The sequence below is a fragment of the Athene cunicularia genome (assembly GCF_003259725.1).
Source record: "Athene cunicularia isolate RWA chromosome 1 unlocalized genomic scaffold, athCun1 chr1_part2, whole genome shotgun sequence".
Taxonomy (NCBI): Eukaryota; Metazoa; Chordata; class Aves; order Strigiformes; family Strigidae; genus Athene; species Athene cunicularia.
The window spans coordinates 834,626-854,103 of record NW_020799092.1 but is presented as its reverse complement, the minus strand read 5'-3'; the positions used below and the strand labels follow the sequence as shown (position 1 = coordinate 854,103).

Here is a 19,478-nt window from a genome sequence, read left to right as displayed (position 1 = left end):
AAAAAAAAAAAAAAAAAAAAAAAAAAAAACACACACCAAAAAAACCATAAAAACCCAAGGAAGATAACTGGGAAGGAAAAGGATTTTCATGGCGCAGGCTGCAGAGCTAAGCAAGAAGACTGAAGGTTGCATCTCTGCTCTTACAGTCTCTAACTGTCTAGGTCCAGATAATGAGAGATTGTGTTGAGGATGCTGCTGCTGCTCCCCTGTTCACTGTGGAAGCCATCTCCAAATTAGCCATTACATATGGAAACTGGAGACCAGAATTTTAGAAAAAGGGATTAAGGCGTCTCGTTTTGGGGGGGGTTTCTCTTTATTTGTTTGGTTTTTCTTGGTTCTTTTCTCTCTCTTTTTTTTTTTTCTTTTTCCTTTTTCCTTTTTTATATTTTAACCAGAACGTTTCCAATTTAAAAGGCAAGCCTCTTCCCGTGTGGTCTTTCTAATTTACACTCTTTTCCGTGGGCTTTCTTACCTCCCTTTTTTGATATCTATCTCTCTATATATACCCATTATATTATTAGTCGGATTTATTATTCTTTTATTTTATTAAACACACACACCCCAAGAATCAGAAGGCGGTTGGGTATTTGTATAATGAAGAATTATGGGGCTCTTTGACAGAGGTGTTCAGATGCTTTTAACCACCGTTGGTGCTTTCGCTGCCTTCAGCCTGATGACCATAGCTGTGGGGACCGACTACTGGCTTTACTCCAGAGGGGTTTGCAAGACTAAAACTGTCAGTGAGAACGAAACCAGCAAAAAGAACGAGGAAGTCATGACCCATTCTGGATTATGGAGAACCTGCTGCCTGGAAGGTATTTGATTCTGGATGTGTGTGTGTTTGTGTCCTTCCCTCTCCCACCACCTCATATTTCTCCCCCCCTCCAAATAAATCCCTCCACATTCCACCATTTTCTCACTTCATTCCTTTCACCATGGATTGAGAGTGGTGTGCTCAGTTACTTAGGGCACAGAGGCAAGAAGACAAGCAAACCCTTCTCTGCTCCATTCTCTTCTCCATTCCTCTTCCTCATGCTCCCCCCTGCTCCTTCCCCAAAAATTCACTTCCCCCTCTAACTGGAATAATGTGTGTGTTGTTACAAAAACAACTTTCAAAAAACAACTGTGCAGTCTGCCTGTCTTCAGATTGTTTGTATTGTCTGAGAAAGCAATGGCAAAATGCTGTGTTATTGCTGTGCTCCAGCTGTAACCACAGAGTGAAATAGTTGCTCTCTTTGCAAATGGCTTATTTGCAAAGACAAGACTGGGAGTGAGAGGCTATGTGTGGAGGGGGTGACTGCAAAGCACTTTGGATGCAATTTATTAGTTCACTTCAGGAGGGAAAAAGAGAGAAAGGGAAGCAACCCTGTTATGTCCAAAATGCCTCCTACAGTAAATGTAATGATTCCAGTCATCTCAAGCAGAGTTCAGAGCATTTCATAATGTCTATAAGCAACCACATCTCACTGGGCTGGGTGCAGAGGGGTCTGGTTGGTGTCTGATTAGTTTGGTTTGGAGCTCAGATTTTTCCCCTCTTTGTTTGTTGTTGGGGGGTGGTTTTTTGTTTGGGGCTTTTTTTTTTTTTTTTTTTTTTTTTTTTTTTTTTTAAGGTTTATGGTAAAGACTAAAAATAAAAAAGTCTCTGAATGGAAAAATCAGCCTAAGTCTGATGTGATGAAATGGAACAGCAACTCAGTGACATGTCTGATAGCAGAAGAGACACCACTGCAGCCAACTTCTGGAATCAGACGATCCCAAGGGAGGGGAAAAGAAAAGAGTGATTAACTTTTAAATATGTGTTGCTCTGTACTGCTATTGGCATACGTGTGGGCTGGGGAGGTGGTCTTCAGCCTGTGCTGGAGGGATGGGGGCAGCCGATGTAAATGCGTGGTTTATGTTACACACGTAACGAGAAGGAGAGAGCGAGAGCACAAGAGCACACATTACAGCCCATTGTAAAAGCTCTGTTTATGAATCAGCTCCCAGCTGGAGGGTGGGCTGCTGGGGGTTTATGGACATCCAGGGATAATGTGTCCACCAGAGCTGGGTGTGCCTGGAGCTCCCTGATGGGAGAGATCGGGGAGTGGGTACCGCAGAACTGATTTTCTAAGCTGGCACTGGGAGATGGAAGGCAAGGGGGAGGGGGGAATAAACTATGTATGTCCTGATGTCTCTCACCAAAGCAAGCTAAAGCTGCTGTTTGGAAATGGTTGTGTCCGGGAAGAAGCGTGAATTTCCCCCCTGTTCTTGGTGCAAACGGTTGAGTGATGGCTGGACATGTTTTGAATAGCTAAGTGACTTCATTGAGCGATGGTCTATTTGACGCATACTGCATTTAGTGCCCTTTGTCAACCCAAACTGCTGCCTTTTAACATATCCTGCAGAGGAGCTCTATGCTGAATACTATATGCTGTCTCCATGCCAGAAAATCAATAGCAGTAAATTAATGGGGGATATTTTAAACACACTCGCTCACACACACGCACACATTTCCTCCAAACAGATAAATATATAGAGGTATATATTAAAAAAATGGAAATCCTTTCAAATAGCTATTCATTACAACCAGGGGAGGAGACCTGTCCTTAATTAAAAATTAATGATAGAGGGAAGGCAAATTAAAAAAAAAAAAAAAAAAAAAAAAAAAAAAAAGGAAGCCCAAATGCAAAGCCATGCAAGGAAGGGAGGCTGCGGGTAAGAACTCCCTTCCTGAGCCATGTCCCCAAGCTGGAGAGTGGAGGGAGGCTGGGGTGGAGACAGGAGGTATAAGGACCCTGGCCAGGAGAGGCAGTGGATTCAGATCATGTCTATCTGCCCAAAGAGCTGTACCCACAGGGACATGGTCTGAGGGGGAGGAGGAAGGGGCAGGTAGGGCATAAGGCTTGTCAGATCGGAGGAGCTTGGGCCTCCTTCTCCTTCACATCTGACAGGATCCCACAGGTACTGTGGAGAAATGGTTTGCATGGCAAAGAAAAGTGCCAGGATGCTGCCAATTAAAAGCTCCAAAGTGTTCCCAGCCCCCTCAATGCCATGCTGCCAGCCCAGTCCCTCTGCCCTCCCTGTTGATGGTCTCCAGCAGGCTCAAACTGCAGCCCTGCACAAGGGGTGTGAAATGCAGCCTGAGCACAAGCTGCACGTCCCTGGCAGGGTGTTCTCATTTGTCCCAGCTTTGTGAGGGTTAGGCTGACCCATTCCCCCAGCCCCTGGATGCTGGGCAGAAGTGGTGAGTGGGTTAGGAGGGTGTAATGCACCACACAGGAGCTGAGCCCAACTCTGAGTCCCTAGCCTGAGGGCAGAGGTTGCACCAAAACTTGGAGAAAGACTTGGTAGCATGGTAGCACGGGCCTCTCAGCTGGAGGCAAAACCAGCCCTACGGGTCCGTGCTGAGCAGGGTCTGGGCATGGGTTTGCCTCATGGGGTGGCACAGCACCAGTCTGGCACCACCGCCACTGGGATGCCTCCACTTGGCTTCCCGCAGCCCCACAGCCCACATGGGCTAGCGACCGGCACTCTTTTGCTCCCAGGACAGCACAGACAAATATCCCCAACAGCCCCTGGACAGCAGGCCTCTTACTGTCATGTCTGATCACCTTAGATGGAGTTATCTTATTTCTCGGCAGCAGAAATCAGAAAGGTGTCCCTGATTGACTCGCTCTCCCTGGTGAGAGCTGCCTGCTGGTGAGTGGGAGGGAGAAGGGTGCAGCAAAGTCTTCTTTCCCCCATGATGCAGAGGGTTGCCAGGTTTGTGGAGAGAAGGTCTTGGTCCCAGGAGGCTGGGAGAAGGGCAAAATCCTTGGACTTTGCTTACACTGTGTCCATGGTGTGGCACAGTCACCTGACAAAGGGTCTGGGACAAACAAGCTTCTGCTGCCTGGGGTGGGTGTCAGGGCAGGTATATAGGGTGATGGGAGGTAGAGAAGAGGAGAGCAGAAGGCTTTATAACAAGAAAATAATCAAAGAAGAGCCCAAACTGCCTCCTACTACTGGTAGGAAACCTCTGACAAGGTTGCCTTCATTTCTGGGGATGTGGGGGAATGCTGGCATTAGTCAACACTGTAGGCTGTCAGAGATGGTGGACTCCTCGTGTTCAAAATATTGTGCTAAATTGTCTTTTCTCGGCCAAGAAATCCAGCAGCAAAAATGGACATGGGGACTTAGTCTTGGGCTGTACACACAGATATGCTGCAGTCAGAACTGCAAGTTCCTGTTGGAGAACTTGGTCCCCAGGCTTCCAATTTTCAGATTCCCCTCTCTTCAGTCATTCTGTTCCCCACGGTTTACTTACAGTTAGCATTTCAGATCTTTGTATTACTCCAAAGAGGAGTGTCATTTGGGATATTCCTTCTCTAATTGGTATTTCTTTTCTCCCTTTCTTGTGTCCTACAGTGAGCCCCTGCTCCACGCTGGGGCTAAAGCAGAAAGGTGGTGTTGGTTCACATTACTGCAGATTAGACTTCTGATTTTTTTCCTAATCTTCCTTGAGATAATTCTTTCTCAGGCTTTGGGGTTGGACAGATACGTCCCTGGGCCTTTGAAAAATCTTTGCCCCTCAAGGAAAATGGCCTTTCTCAGCCCTTTAACTGCGTAGGTACAAAACACACACGTACACCAAGCAATTGAGATCTGCAGGCTCATGCCACACATGGATACTGCACCTCTTACAACTTTGAAATGGCTGCAGATCTTCCAGCCTAATTCCTTCTTGGAACTGAATGCTTTAAAACCACTTTTTATTATGACTGATGCCTTGTCTAATTCTTTCATTAGCTCCTGTAGATCTCCTGCAGGATCTCAAAAGTGAGCAACGATGACTTATCAGGGTCTTATGAAGCAAGCAAATGAAATGTATTTTACATCTGTAGGTTATTGGTTTTGTCATGTTGTCATTATTATTAGGAAAGGGATAGGTCTGGGAGGTTTTATACCAAGAAGGAGGGAGAGAGGAGTCCAGGGCAGGCAGGCATGAGTGATGCGCATGGGGTTAGACATCCCTGTAGATCTGACTGGTGTGAAGGCAAGTAATTGAATGAATGTTGGTGCAGAAAATAATTCCTGCCTAGAGACCCTTCCCAAGGAAAATTAATGAGCTGATCTGTTCCCTTTCCAGCTTGTTATATCTGAACAGCACATGAGAGTTAAGTGCAGTTCCAGTGTTCGCAAAAATGAAGAGCTGACAGTGAGGCAAGGCACTGGCAGTGGACAAGCTCCTGCCAGACAATTCTTGAGCTGCATCACCTCCTCATGCTGCCTTCTCCCACTGCTGTTTGCTCCTGGGCCACCTCTTTCCCTTCATGCTCATCTTAAGTGGTTTTTTCCTCATCTTCCCTCTTACCTTTCCCTATTTCCTTTCTTTTACCCTTCGTTTCTGTCAACATCCCTAGTTTTGAACTGCAGAATTGCCTGCCGTCCTACTTCCAAGGATCCACAAATCTACCAGAGGTCCTTTCCCCTGACTCTTACTGTCCTAATCCGGGAGCTTTTCCGAACATTCAGTGAAATAGCAGTAGATTAAGTTAGGGTCTCCATGTCTTTGTGGTTCAGGACCAGGAGCAGCCTAGCACAGCCCTGAGATGCAGCAGGAAGCATTGGCCCGGCACATAGCTGATTGCTGCTGGCATTGCAACTGCCAGGGAGAAGGAGGATGAAGAGCTGGACAGGCCTTGGATGAAGAGGAAGATAAAGGATTTTAAAAAGTGGGGTGGCAGATGGTGAGGAAGAATTACTTGGGATCCCAAAGTTGGGTGGGTTTGGTTCTTCTCTCATCTTAAATACACACCTGACTGTAAGTCACTGAAAAGGCAAGGGTTTGAGGGTCTGAGACCTGCAAGCTCAATTCCTTTGTGAGTTTTGACAAGGAAATGCTCTTCCTCACCAGTGAGTTGCTAGAACTGACTTTTAAATTGCTTTTAAATTATGAATCTTCCTACTGACAGAGAAAGAGGAATGGGTTAATATTGTCCTGAAATGCACCAGCAATTGCCTTGCTGAAAAGAGTGAGAGCGAAATGTAGTGGGAGGGACATGGAGGTGCAGTGTGGCAGCAGTAATGTATAAAGAAATTATACAGAGCTAGAACAAATGTCTCTTTGCCAGGGAGACCAGGAGCTATTCCTATCCAAGGGTTCCCTTTTAACCCATTCCTTTCCCCATGCATTCCTTTGAGCCCCCGTCTCACTTTGCTGCAGTTTGGCATGAGCTAAGCAAGAGTTTTGGGGGAGGAGGACTGCTGAGGTTTGACAGCAGAATCTCCATATTTATTTAATTTAAAAGCAGTATCAACGAGGTTGCCGGGGGGAGCAGGGAACATTTCAGTCTCTCAGATGTCGCTGCCCCCTGCCCTGTTTTAAGAGCAGATTCCCAATCAAGCATACCCGGTTTATCCCAGGGGGAGCCCTCGCTGCTCCATTCTGTGCTGTTTCTCCCTTCCATATTGCACTCGGTGTCAGGGGATGCACTGCTGCTGCCTTTAACAGACATGAAACCTTCCCCCTTGCAGGGGGCTCTTGGGGAGGGAAGAGGGCTACTGTCTGGGGAATGGGTTAGCAGCAGGGCTCTCGCTCCATCTCCTCCCCATGCAGACCCCATCCCAGGGCGACAGCTACCGGGCAGGAGAAGCAAGAGATCACAGAACAGGTCAGGCATACACAGAACATATTGTAAATGCAATACACCTAAAAGTTATTTTTCCCTTGCCCCTGTGACCCCAGCTTTTTCCTCACCCCCCATCTTTGACTTATTCTATCCATCTCCATTTTAATTTGCTCTTGTTTCCCTCCCCTGCTTTTCCTCTTTATTTTTCCCTTTCATCTTCATGTCTCTTCTGTGCCTTCTCTCCAAAGCAGCTTCTCCTTCATTATTTCTCCCTGTTTCCCTCCAGGTTCCCCAAGGCCCATCCCCCTTGGTCTTTCCTCTGTTACATTACCTTGTCCTTGCTGTCCTCTGTCCCCTTTGCTCCTGCCATTTCATCTCTCTGTCCTTTTTTCTTTCTGCCATCATTTCCGCCTGACTTTCCCCTATCTCACAAACAGTCAAGGACCCTATCCTTTTGGAGCTGTGCTGCCTCTATGCTCCAAAGCAACCCTTTTCCAACCACTCTCTGGCTCTCCCCCTTCTTCTTTCTCCAGCCAGCATCCCCCCTTCTTGAAGCAGTATATAACACCAGTTGCTGTCGATATCTTCTCTTGCCCCTAGGGCAGCGCGACTACGTCTGAGGGGGTGAGACCCAAGCCCCTCCTTTTGCTCCCCTCACTGCTCGTTGCCTGTGGTCAAGCTAACATCCCTTCACTCTGCTGTCTTCAACCTCCCATGGCCAGAGGGCTCACTGGCAGCTCAGCTGATGAGCTGGCTCATCTGCATGCAGCGAGCAACTGGGCTGTAAGGAACTCATGGCAGCCCTAAATACCCTCCCTGGAAATCCTCAGACATGGATCAGGCCAGGATCCAAATGGAAAATAAGTGTCTCTGTAGCCATAACCCTGGGGCAGTTGTGCACTACAGTGAGGGATCTCTGGTTGTCAGGAAGAAGTATCTCAGCAAGCAGTCATCCTTTTCAAGCTATTTACAGGGGAATGACTTCCTCTGAGATTCTCAGGAATGCCTAAGGGGGTGAGGTGACTGGGGCTGGGGTATCCATGCCCAATGGATCTCGATGATCAGCTGAATCAGGTCAGTGAGTCAGGTCAGAAGGTACCACTGGCTGGTGGGAAAAGGGGGACTGCATACCATGCAGGACTCTGCAGGAACCATGGCAGCTCACTGGATGCCAGAAACAGGAATACTGCTGCAGGCAGCCCAGTGCAGCACATGGCTGTAGACAGAAAACCCACCACGAGCAAGTCCCCAGATGTAAAGAGTAGAGCATGGCAGATTAACAAAGAGTGCAGGAGCAAGGGCCATCCAGGGTGGGGCTTGCAAAGTAAGAATAGGGTTCATAAAAGGGAGGACAGGAACAAGGAGGAGTAGGAAAGACCGTGTGTATGAAGGCAGCCTGCAAAACTAGATGTGTTTGCCTGGAAAAGGAGGTTAATGAGAGGGAAAGTGATTGGAATGTATTGAATAATAAATGGGCTAGAGAAGATGGATCAGTAGCTCTTGATTTCCCCATTTTGTCACACACAGACAAGAGGACCTGATGCGAGTCACTGGAGACCCAGTTAAAGCGTTCTCATTTGATGCATATCAGGGCTGTGGAGCTCATTGCCACCGCAGCTCCTGTGGCCAAGATTTTACAACATTTAGCAAGCAAGTGGGCATTTACGACAGAGTTCACAAAAATTAAGCATCCTCCTAATGGATATGAATAGCATTTTTGGGTGTTTTGTAATTCAGCAATTAAGCCAGTCGCCATAAAAACTAGGATAACATTTCACAAGGGCAGTCTATCCCCTATCTGACTGCCATGTGGTTCTTGCCTCTTCCCTGAAACATTTGTCAGGGATTAAACGGAGCTCAGATTTACTTAGTCTGGCATTTCTTTTGTTTCTACATGCTATGCTATGCAGTTGCAATATAAGATGCAACTAGGCCTGCGTTTCTGCTGGTGTCAATGACTGCCCTAATTTGACAAATTAACAGCAAGTTTAGATATTTCTATCATATTTTTCTATGAAAGATCTGGGATAGAGAGCAATTAAGAGCATATGGAATTAAGTGGAGTCCTTTTTCTTCACACCCCAGGGTATAAAGTAAGTAGTTAGCAATGAAGGTGCTATATATGTGCAAAGAATTATTATTGTTGAAGTCCCTGCTTCCCAGAAAGCAATAGGTTTTGGGTCTCTTTGATGCTATCATGACTAAATTAGAAATGAGGTTGTCTCTTTTCTCTTGTATCTGTGGAAATGATTACTGAACTGGCGTCTGATGACGTCCAATACTGTAGTGTTTTTATGCACAAGAGATGAAGGCCTGATTCTCCCCATGTTTGCACTGATGCAATCCCACTGACTTGGACAGAGCCACGCTGCTTACATTGTCCATGTAGGCAAGGGGAGAATGAGGCTGAGGAGGGTCTGTGCATGCTTTAAACAACCATGCCCCTGAGGTCACTGCGTGTCCCCACTTTGCCAGTGCCTACTTGACAAACCAGGGGCTAAATTCACTTTCAGTAAGAGTGGGTGCAACAGCCCCAAAGTTAATGTGATTCTGTATTTATGCTAGCTGTTCACCCAGTCCAGCAGTTTCCTGAAAATATTTTTTAAACTATTTCCATTTTCATCATCTTTTACCCTCATTAGAAAAATTCAACCTGGCTGCCTTCCCTGTGGGGTGAAAACCCTCTTACAAACTCCTCACCTTGGATCAGCGAGCATGTAAAATGGCAGAGGTGCCCATGAACTCTATGGCATTTACCTTTCTCTTTTTATTCTTTCTGCATTTCTATCTTTCATTGAATCTCTTTTATTTACTGACAGCTTTCTGTCTCCCAGCCCCATTTATCCTCTTTGTGTTACAGAAAATCTCTCCCATAAAATTCCAAACTACACAGTCAGAGTGTTCATAACAAGCCCAGCAGGATAGGTGAAATCTGCTTCTGTTTCTGTGGCACAGGCCACTGAAGTTTTTATGCTAGCTTCCTATCAAAACTATAACTCCCCAGAGAAACATATGGACTTTATCCTGTACCTCCTATTCCCCCAGAGCATATACTCCTACCTGCTAGCCATGAAAAACAGAAAATGAGGATGGTACACAAAAACTCAAGAATGCAATGCCTTTCTATCCATGGGTAGGATTTTTTCTGATGTGTGTTTTTGCTGGAAGCAAACAACTATAAATTTCTGATTTAGCTTGTTGTGTAAAATATACATTCTGTCAAACAAAGAATAACACTATCCACTTCCCTCCTCTGGATTTTCTATCCCTTTCTGATTTTTCTCTTCCTATTTCTCAGTTTTCATTCTCCTTCTGAACATGATTTTTTTTAGGGTCTGTTTTATTTTTTCTCCACCCACTGCTCCATAACTACATTTCATTCTTAAATTTGCTATCGCTCAGGGAACTTGTCTCTTTCTTCAGGTCTTGTTTATACCACCAGTGTAGCTGCAACTTGAACACTGAATATTTCCCAGGTTTATGGTCATGTTCATTCCGTAGCATAGACCAAGCACTGTCAATCAAAGCTCTTTTGATCCAACCTTATTTCCTGATTCCTGGAACCTTACTGTGACCTGTTCATTTAACAAGTAAATTTCTGAGAATCTGTTCCTAGAGCTTTATTTCCTCCTGAAGATGTTGCCTCATACTTTTCTTTTTTAGTTTCAATTCTTTTCATTCTTGGTTTCATTTTTTCTTCATTCTTTCTGTCAGTCCCCTTCAGAATTCACTGTTTTGTCTTCCCTTTTTCTCCATGTCTTGTGTCAGCCATTTTCTCCCCCAGCCCTCACCCCTGGTGACATTTCTTCTCTTCCCTTTACATTTCTAGTCTATAATCCTCCTGGGTAGGAATTACCCCTCATGATCCTATTCTGTTCAGCTTCTATGGGGAGGTGGTGGAAAATGATTGGCAACAAAGTCTGTGTGTGTGTCTGTGTGTCTGTGTGTGTGTGTGCACATTCACGTGTGCATCTCCTTTTGGATACAGTCAGTACGAAGGCTTGGTGGTTGAGATGAAGTGGACTGGCTCTGACTTTTGCCTTCCAGACAGCCATGAGGAGTCATTTCTGAATGCAGATGCCCCCTAGAATTGCCTTTAGAGTACAGGGTCTCAAGGGTTCAATCATGAAGAATTTCTGCTGCTTCCTTTTAGATTCAAGCGTTGCCATTTTCCTTAGGCTGAGGGTCATGGGTTTTTGAAGGGCAGTGGCAGAAACATGAAAGAAGACATTTTTCTGTTGCTCATTTTTGAGAGAGGGAGTGAATGAACTGTGATAAATATTTTTCTGTATGTAGCTAGAGCTGTCTCAAGAAGTGACAGAAAGAAACAGATGGCAGAGGCCCTTTATAGGCAGCTGCTGTTGTCTCTTAAGGTGTCACCATCACAAGAAAAGTGATTGTAATCGGGGGTCTTCAATAGCACCTGAAAGGATTCGAGCAGAAAAGAACGTCATCTCACGTGAAAGCAGGTGGGGGAGAGAGAAATCAAATATTCAGAGACTAAGGAATGGTACTTGGGAGGTGAAATAAAGTAGAGGGAATAGGCTGAAGCAACTATGAAGTTCTACTGAATGACAAGACCACAGGATGGATGGTTTGCCTGCATTTGGGAATTCATACCTGGCCATTGTAGGCAGGGTGAAGAGCTGGTTTAGAGTATTTTGGGGACAGCATGAGGGGCTGGTGTCCAGAGGAAGCAACTGAGTGAGAGACAGAGATCCCCAACACACTGTGGAAATGCAGCTGAGGGAGAGGAAAGGTCCAGGAATAGCTGTCTCCAGGATTCTATCTCCTCGAACTTGCTTCAGAACACCCCTGCATTGTGTGCTTTTGGGATGAGGGAGTTCTACAGTTTGGTGTAGAAGCCTCTGCCACAGATATTCCTCAAATAATTTGCCTGCCCAGAGCCCTATCATCTCAGTGCATTCAGCACAAAGAGAAATTATAAGTTGACCTGTAAAATAACAGAAGTGGAGACATGTAGCTTCTCCTTCAAGAAATAACCAGAACTAGGTTCCTTCATGTCTTCCAGGTCTGGAGGGATTGTACAGTGAGCTAGACCCCTAAGCCTTCCAGTCATGGAGTTGTATAAATCTGTCCTGCTCCCCTTGTATCTCCCAAAGTAGGAGCCACATAGGAGGTTTGGGAGGAAACCAGGGAGGATGACAGGGTTATCATGAAGTGCAAGGGTTTGGGGTCACAGCACAGCTTTGAACAGGCTTTATGTTGAAGACTAATTGGACCTGAATGTTGCACAGTGTCCTCTATCTGACACACCTGAACTATTGCAAATATATTCAGTAGTCTCAAAGGAAACAACTGGCAAGAGCACAGCAGAGCAGTGCAGCTGTTTTGCTGTTGGGAAAGGGAGCAACAGAGGAACTAGTATGTCTACCCTGCTGAGAGAACTGAAATGCAAACAACAGCACAACACACAGGAAAGGCATGGGATTGACAATTTTCCTAAATTTCAGGTGACCACCTAATCATTGCACCACTCTTCTCCAATCATCACTCCACTCTTCCCCTCTTCAGTCATCACTTTGTCCATATGTTCACAGGAAAGCGTAACTCAGAAAGGCCAAGAACAGCTTTCCAGGAATTAATTCCAGGGGCTGTCTAAGACCACAGGAGAAAGGTGTTTTTCTATGTGCTGCATCATTACAGTTTGGCCCACATTTACAGGAACAGCGAGGGGGAAAGCATTCAGAGCAAAGCAAGACTGTGAGAAAGAGCACTGTGAGGATGTAAAGGCACCAGGGCGAGAAAGGATTTATTCTCTTCTGCAGAAACTGAGGCATGGGTTGTTTCTGGGAATAGACTGACTCAGCTGTGGAGGAAAGCATCTGCCTGAGGGTATGATTGGGGCTGGAAGGGTCTGTGGCAGCTGGAAAGCAGAGCTGGCCAGAAGGAAAAGCAAGAGGGGACCCAAGACTTGGCCACAGCATGGCATGGGGAGGTGGTAACAGGAATACAGTGTGAGAGCTGGAAGGAGATAACTGAGAAATATGGTCTGAATGAGGAGGGTCAGTCAGAAAAAACCCTGGGACTCAGAAGTAGGAGAGACTTGAATTGCAGAGAGCAGGAGGAATATCAGATGGGACTGATGAATGGAGAGACAGACCTCCTCATCCATTTTCTCTGCATTATGGAATGGGACATATTTTCACTTGTCTGATTCCAGCATCTGCTGCCCCTTCTACCTCTCCCCCTTGCTCCATCCCATGGGAGAAAGAAGAGTTTAGACATATAGACAGGGCAGGATCAATCACAGAAACCAACCCACCATGGACCTATAGCAATTTGGGAAAAGTGACCAGTGTCTGTGGCTCCATGCGGTAAAGTCTGACAAAGGAAAGTTGAAGAGAGGAAGAATCAAAGGAATTGGAGTATAAAATTTTTGTCCTAACTTCATGATGCCAAGAAATTTATCTATGTAAGTAACTTCAGGCAGACATGGCCCCCTCCTACACTGAGGCTCTCTGGTGGTCTCGCAGCTGTAAGCACATAAATTTGTCCTTCTCCTGGAGACCTGAGGTAGAGTTTTCATGGCAGAGAACCCAGGATTTGGCCAGATTATCTTTGGTAAAGCAGGAGAACCAAAACTTAATGCTCCTCTTTGGCTGCTGCTCTTCGGCAGAGGGTTTCTGAGTATTTCACCTTTTATTGCTGTTGTGCTATTGCGGCTGCACCAAAAAGTTTCATGTTGGGTGGAAACTAGATGCAGTGCATACACAAAAGCTAGATCCCTACATCAAAAAAGTGACAATCTAAGATGACAAATGACATATGAAAGGCAGAAAAGCAGAAGAGAACAAACGTGTAGAACTTGTTTTCTGCATTGTTGCTTTTGACATCAGTAAGAGGGTATTACACCTAGAACTGACTTCACCTTTCTCCAGGCAGAGCAGAATGCAGAACAAAGCATGTCTGTGCAGCACCAGGCAGTGCCAGAAGGTGATACTCGAATACCTCTAAGCAAGCTAGCTTAGGTATTTCAAGCCCTAATGGCTACTCAAGCATGGTGCTCTCTGCACAGGCAAATTAGGAGTGTGTCTGAGAGCTGTCAGGATGCAGCGCTTACTCAGGTGTGCTGCTTCCAAGACCCGTGCAAGGTCATATTACATTGTGCCATGGAGACTTATAGTAAGAACCTCTCTCAGCTCTCAATCCATATCTAATTCCCATGTCCCCATACAGGCATGTCCTTGTGGTTGGAGGGTTTTTTCCCTATACTTGGTGATCACAAGTGGTCTGTAAGGGATGAATGATCACATTTTATTCTGTTCCTATGGGAGAGGTACTTTATTATTTGGAGTTCTGAGAGGGAGCTTGGTCCCAGACACATGTCTCCAAGTGTTTGAGAAATCTGGAGCCAGAAGGTGCCATCACAGCTGGATTTCCTCTTTGCAGTTTTAGCAGACAGGGCTGAAGGACACAGAGATTAATCTCTATGTGACCTGCAGATCCTGTCCTTCCACATGAGGGCTGAAGCTTGCTGAAGAGGCGATGCTGGAATGCTTTTGCCCATGTGTTATCTGTCCTGGGAATACACAGCCACTTCCATCTCTGAAGTTGGCACTTACCAGTGAAAATTCATTGCATTTATGACAAAACTGCAGGATTTACCAACAAATAAATAGTTTGTTCTGAAAATAAATAAAATCTGATCTGGTGATGGTAATTTACTCAGACACCCAAGAGATCACTTATTTTGAGTATCTTGTTTAATTCTCACTGAGACTGCTAGTTTTCTGTCTTTCTTGATCTTAGTATTCTTGGAAAATGGGGTAATATGTTACATGGCTTCTTCCCTATAGTAAAAACAAAGGGAAGGACTGAAGGAGAGGAAAGCTCCATGGCCATCACTTCACTGAGCTGCACCATAGCAGGGACAGAGGTTGAACCCACATCCAAATAAATTCTTAAGACCTATATGAAGCCCTGCTCTTCTTTGGGATCCACGTGAAGATCTAGATCTCTGCAACAGATATACAGTCAGTAGCTTTTCCCAAATAATGAACTAATCATAGATACTAAAAATAGGCTGCATTGGAACATCAGTTCAGCCATTTGGAATGTAGAGCAAACAGCACTGAATGTGTTTAATGAAGTGAAAGAGCTTTGGTTTTAATCACTGAGCTATTGATAAATTGTTGATGGGTGATCAAATGTGGACTCTGCTTTCAAATGTTGCGACTTTATGAACCTGTCAAGACCCTCCTAAGCCACCCTTTTCCCTTTCATTGCTAATGTAGTAGGACTTCCTGCCCTTTTCAGGACCTAAAATAATTCTAGAGTCTTTTTTTTTTCTTTTTCTTTTTTTTTTTTTTTTTCCCCAAATAACAAATATTTAGCCTCTGGGCCAGTGATCAGTTTTCAGGAATAAACGTTCATAGTTGTACAAAATCAGACCCTGGAAATTGGATTGGATATGTGAGAGAAGGTGACAAGATGGGAGACAGATCAATTTACATGTCTACATGCTGTTAGGAGAATAACACCAGGGCATTACATTAGGAGGATGGTGAGACTGAATGAGGGAGAATCTGGTTTTTAATTGTACAGCAGCAAAAGGAGTAGGGAATTGGGGTAGAGCCTAAAGCTGAGGGGAGATTTAGTTTTCATGCAGGGAAGGAAGTGAGCTAGGACCTCATGGATGTTATGCAAAAGGAATAAGAGAAACTGAGACTCTACTAGGAAAAAAATAGGTCTGTTATGAAGGTTGAGACAATACTATTGAACCAGTTTAGTTCATGACAGATTCTATTGGTTGTTCTTCACATGTGGACTAGACCTTCCAGTATATCTGGATTATACTCAGTCCAGAATGACAGAGGAGGAGAAAAGAGACTTAAACTACTGTCACATTCACGTGTCCCTGAACTTATGTCATCCAGGCTTTCCCCTACATACAGTATGTCTTCAGATAGAACTCAAGCTAAATTCTTTGCTGTCTTGTGCTATTAAATGGGGTGAAACAACTGGAACAAATCTGTGGACTGAGCCCTATATCTATGCTCTGGCTGATGTATGCTAATACATTAGTGATATTAGTGGACAGTTTGCTATGCACCTTGAAGCTATCTTTACTTTTCCTTCCAGTGGAGAACCACAGTGTCTTTCTCATGGTCTGCAGGAAATGTCAAACCATACCTGAGATATAGTTTACACACTTTACAACACTTTTATCACTGGTTTGCTTAGTACACACTGTCCTTAGAAGTTCTATGCTAATGTTATTGGGGTGGGGGACATCATCCAACCTGTGCTAAGACAGTATAGTAACTAATTAGCTGACTGAACATTTATATTCTGATTATAAACTCAAAAATTATTCAACTCAATTATTAAACTCAAAATTATTCCTATTAGGAACCAGGTTTTCCTTTTAACTTCAACTGCAAACCAGCTGTGCAACAATGTGCTCATACCTTAGGGTGATGAGAGCAGCAGAAAAGCCTAAATGGGTTGCTAGAGAGTGCTATAAGTAAAGTAGAGATGTATTTCATTAGCATTGGGAGGATTGAACAACTCTTTAATTGGATGAATCACCCAATGAGTGTGTTCATGAAGCCAATCAGAGCATGTCAGTTCAGTAGAGCCACAGTGAGCAACGCTGTGCTGCATCATTCGGCATTCTTCAGTGAGTGATAAAATCCATGTCATTTGTAATAAATCAAATGCTGTCACAGGGCCAGTCTTGTGGGTCATGCTAGGCTATCATGGTGATTTTGCACTGGTTATATCAGGTACTGCTGTGTCATACAGGTTTTTGCTGGGTCATGGGTTCGTGCTGAGTTCCACAGACACCATCTCTTGAAGTCACCAGAAGCCCTGCTAGAGTATGTCAGGGGAATGATGAGAAGGGTTTGCTACATAGCCTTCTAGTGCACCTGGTTACAGCCTCTTCTCATGGCTGAAGTATCTCTTCCCTGGAAAATGTGTATTTGTCTCTATTAAATAGACATGGTGACTTTTCTGATTTGTCCCCTCCAATATACCTGCCCAAGGCCCAAAACAGGCAAGATTTAGTTTTGAGCCAGTGAGTTCTTTTTTTCAGAACAGAAAACATCATACTGTTTCAGTTAATTATATTGTTGCCTGACTCTGTAGAGTCGGAAAGAGATCCTGCCCTCTGCTAACATAGCTGCACATAGCTGGTTGAAGTTCCCATTTATAAGGAAACCCCCACATAACCAAGAAACGTATAAATGTCCCCTCAGTTAGGGGATGTGGCCGAAAGATGAACAGTACAAGTAACAAGACATCATGTTCCAGGAGTCCCCTGTTCAGTGGTACCTTGTTTTGAGTTATGATTTCATCAGGTTTGTGTTAGAACAGCCCTGAGGTGACTCTAACTTGCATCAGAGACTAAGCCAATCTCTTCTGGTCTGGTGGTCAGAAAAATACAAATGCAGTACAAAGCCACCTTTAACCCCCACACTGTCCATCCTGTTTGAGATACCACTGAGAAAGCTGGAAATCCACAGCTTCCCTACAGAAGTCACTTTGAATGACAAGAGTTTAAAATGTTGACATTTTTATGCATAAAAAGACTATTCTAAGATTTTTTTTAAGGATCATTATGTACTCCTGTGAGGTCTGTGTGGCTAGTTTAGTAGTAACTGGTGGTTATTTTCATGGAGAATTAATATAAGAATAGTCCCAATAACATTTTTAAACATCTCAAATTAAATTTCTTTTCCATGACACACATGGCACCTCCAGAATAGAGAGTGGCAGATTGTGGTATAAAAGTTTTACTGGTACCAATCAGGATGACATTCCCAACCCACTAGTGCCATCACTGGTCAGGTAAACAAAGACTAACAGATGATTTACTGAGGAGATGCCCCATTTTTCATCAGCAAAAACATTGCTGCTGGTGACGTTTCAACTTGTGCTTTCTATACATGTCATTGCTGTCCTCTGCTCACAGCAACAGAAGTAATTCTGCTAGTGCATGTTTTTTCACTCCTTGATACATTTCATCACGCAGCGTCCCTGGAGCACAAGAAAATGCTCCCATGCCCATTCTATATGTGGAAAATTTTGGTCACAGGAAGGTTAAGTGGTTAGACAAGTATACACAAGGACTTCAGCAGAGTGGAACTCACTATTCACCAAGTCTTAAGCCCATATCCAGATGACTCCACCATCCTTCCAGAGCACTGTTTACTTGGCCCCACTGCCTATCACATCCAGAAAGTGTGTAATACAGGGTATTGCCTGTTTTCCAAGTGTGAAGTACACAGATGATCTCTAAAACACCATGGAAATGTCATGGATTGCAATCAGTAACTTATTAGAGCTGATTCAAGTTCTACAGTATTTCTTGCAAGCTCTCAGATTCTTTGAATATGGGAGGTCTCTGCAGGAGCCACATCAGATCTCACTGGTCTTCTATTGGAGTCAGTGAGTGAGCCAGGAAAAAAAGTTATTCCCTCTGCAATTGAAATCAAACTCCTATTTTCCGCAGCAGAGTTATTTTAAGTCATTCATTATCTTTTTTCTCTCCAAAGCAAAGCCCATTTGATACCCAGAGGTTGTTAGAACCAAAGGGTTTCAGAACGCTTGGGTATTGTTCTTGCTGCAGTTGCAGACTCACTTGGTACCTAAAAAAGATTTTATTAAAAACCAAACCAACTATACAATGCTTTGAGTGAGAAGATGAAAAGAGCAAAGAAAAAAAGTAAAATCCATGCTGTTGAAGTCTTGGGCAGTGTCTGGGAAGTAAGGCCTGAATTAGACATATTTAGTCAAATCCACAGCTACTACAGGTGAGCATAAACCACTGATTCTTGTGCTCAGCAAGGATGCGTGTCACACTAAGATGCAGATTATCTCATTTAACCTCTGTGATGTAAGAAGGACCCACCACTGAGTTCCCATGTATATCTGCAACAGATACTGTCTAATAGCAACAACGTCACTGTGGGTATGCCTTTCCACGTCTTGCTGCATTCCAGCTTTCTCCTCAGGCTTTCGATGTCAGTAGTAATTCACCTGGAGGAATTTTCAGGTGTGTTTTTCTACTGCAAAAACAGGACATGGAAACATATCCACAATAACTTGACACCACAGAGCAGCCTCGTGTGATGCAGGCAAAGACACAGCTTGACCCCCTACTGCAGTTGCCTTTCTCTGCAGGCTCTCACAACTTCCCCAAGTAGCTTAAATGAAGCTTTTCTCAAAATCCTGTCATGAAGGCATGAGCCTTCTGGCTTACACTTTGCTTCATCAGGCACTACTAAATGTGGTAAAGATGAACTTTGCACATGTCTGAACCCAGCATCTCTCAGAAAATACAGATCATGAGAAAACAAATACAATATCCCCACCCACTGCTGCTTCTCCCTTTGACTCAGTGGGGGATCTGCCTTCAGATAGCTAGCTCATAATTTGTCTTTTCTGAAGGTGGTTATTCCCTTCACTAAATTAGGCTTTTCTCTTTAAAAACCCACTCACTCCCCTCTCTGCCATCCATTCTTTCCTGTCTCTTAGTGAAGTTTCCTGTTTTGTTTCTCGCCCAAGTGTTTCTTTAATCCTTCCCTTCTTTACATGGATTTGTTCAGATATTTGTCATGTGCATAGGGCTCAGCAATCCCACCACACCTGTTTTCAATCACAGTCATCACTCACCAGGTCTCAAGGACCAAACACTGTCAAGGATGTATGAAGGAGTCTTCTGTCTATAGTGAGCAGGCATCCACACTGAAGCTGCTCTCATAGTTACAGAAATGTAGTAACACTGTGACATCAAGGAGAGCAGCACACAGCTCATGAAGAGGTCCCACGTCAACATGAGGCTCAGGACCAGCTGTTCAACAACTGGCACCCAGGGAAGAGGCATTTTAACCTAGTGCTATTCTAGTAGTGTTGCAG

The 19,478-nt window shown here is 44.4% G+C and overlaps 1 protein-coding gene across 4 annotated transcripts in view; it reads left to right on the top strand.

The window, feature by feature from the left end:
- The window catches only part of CACNG2 (calcium voltage-gated channel auxiliary subunit gamma 2), a 67,151-nt gene that overhangs the window by 14,837 nt on the left and 32,836 nt on the right, over positions 1–19,478 (top strand). For 2 of the 4 annotated variants that reach the window (XM_026862517.1, XM_026862512.1), the window contains exon 2: positions 670–815. In XM_026862517.1, coding sequence (XP_026718318.1) covers positions 670–815 — 146 coding nt within the window. Of the gene's footprint in view, positions 1–14; positions 816–19,478 lie in introns of those variants that run through there. The other 2 variants (XM_026862535.1, XM_026862527.1) reach the window with 2 other exon arrangements.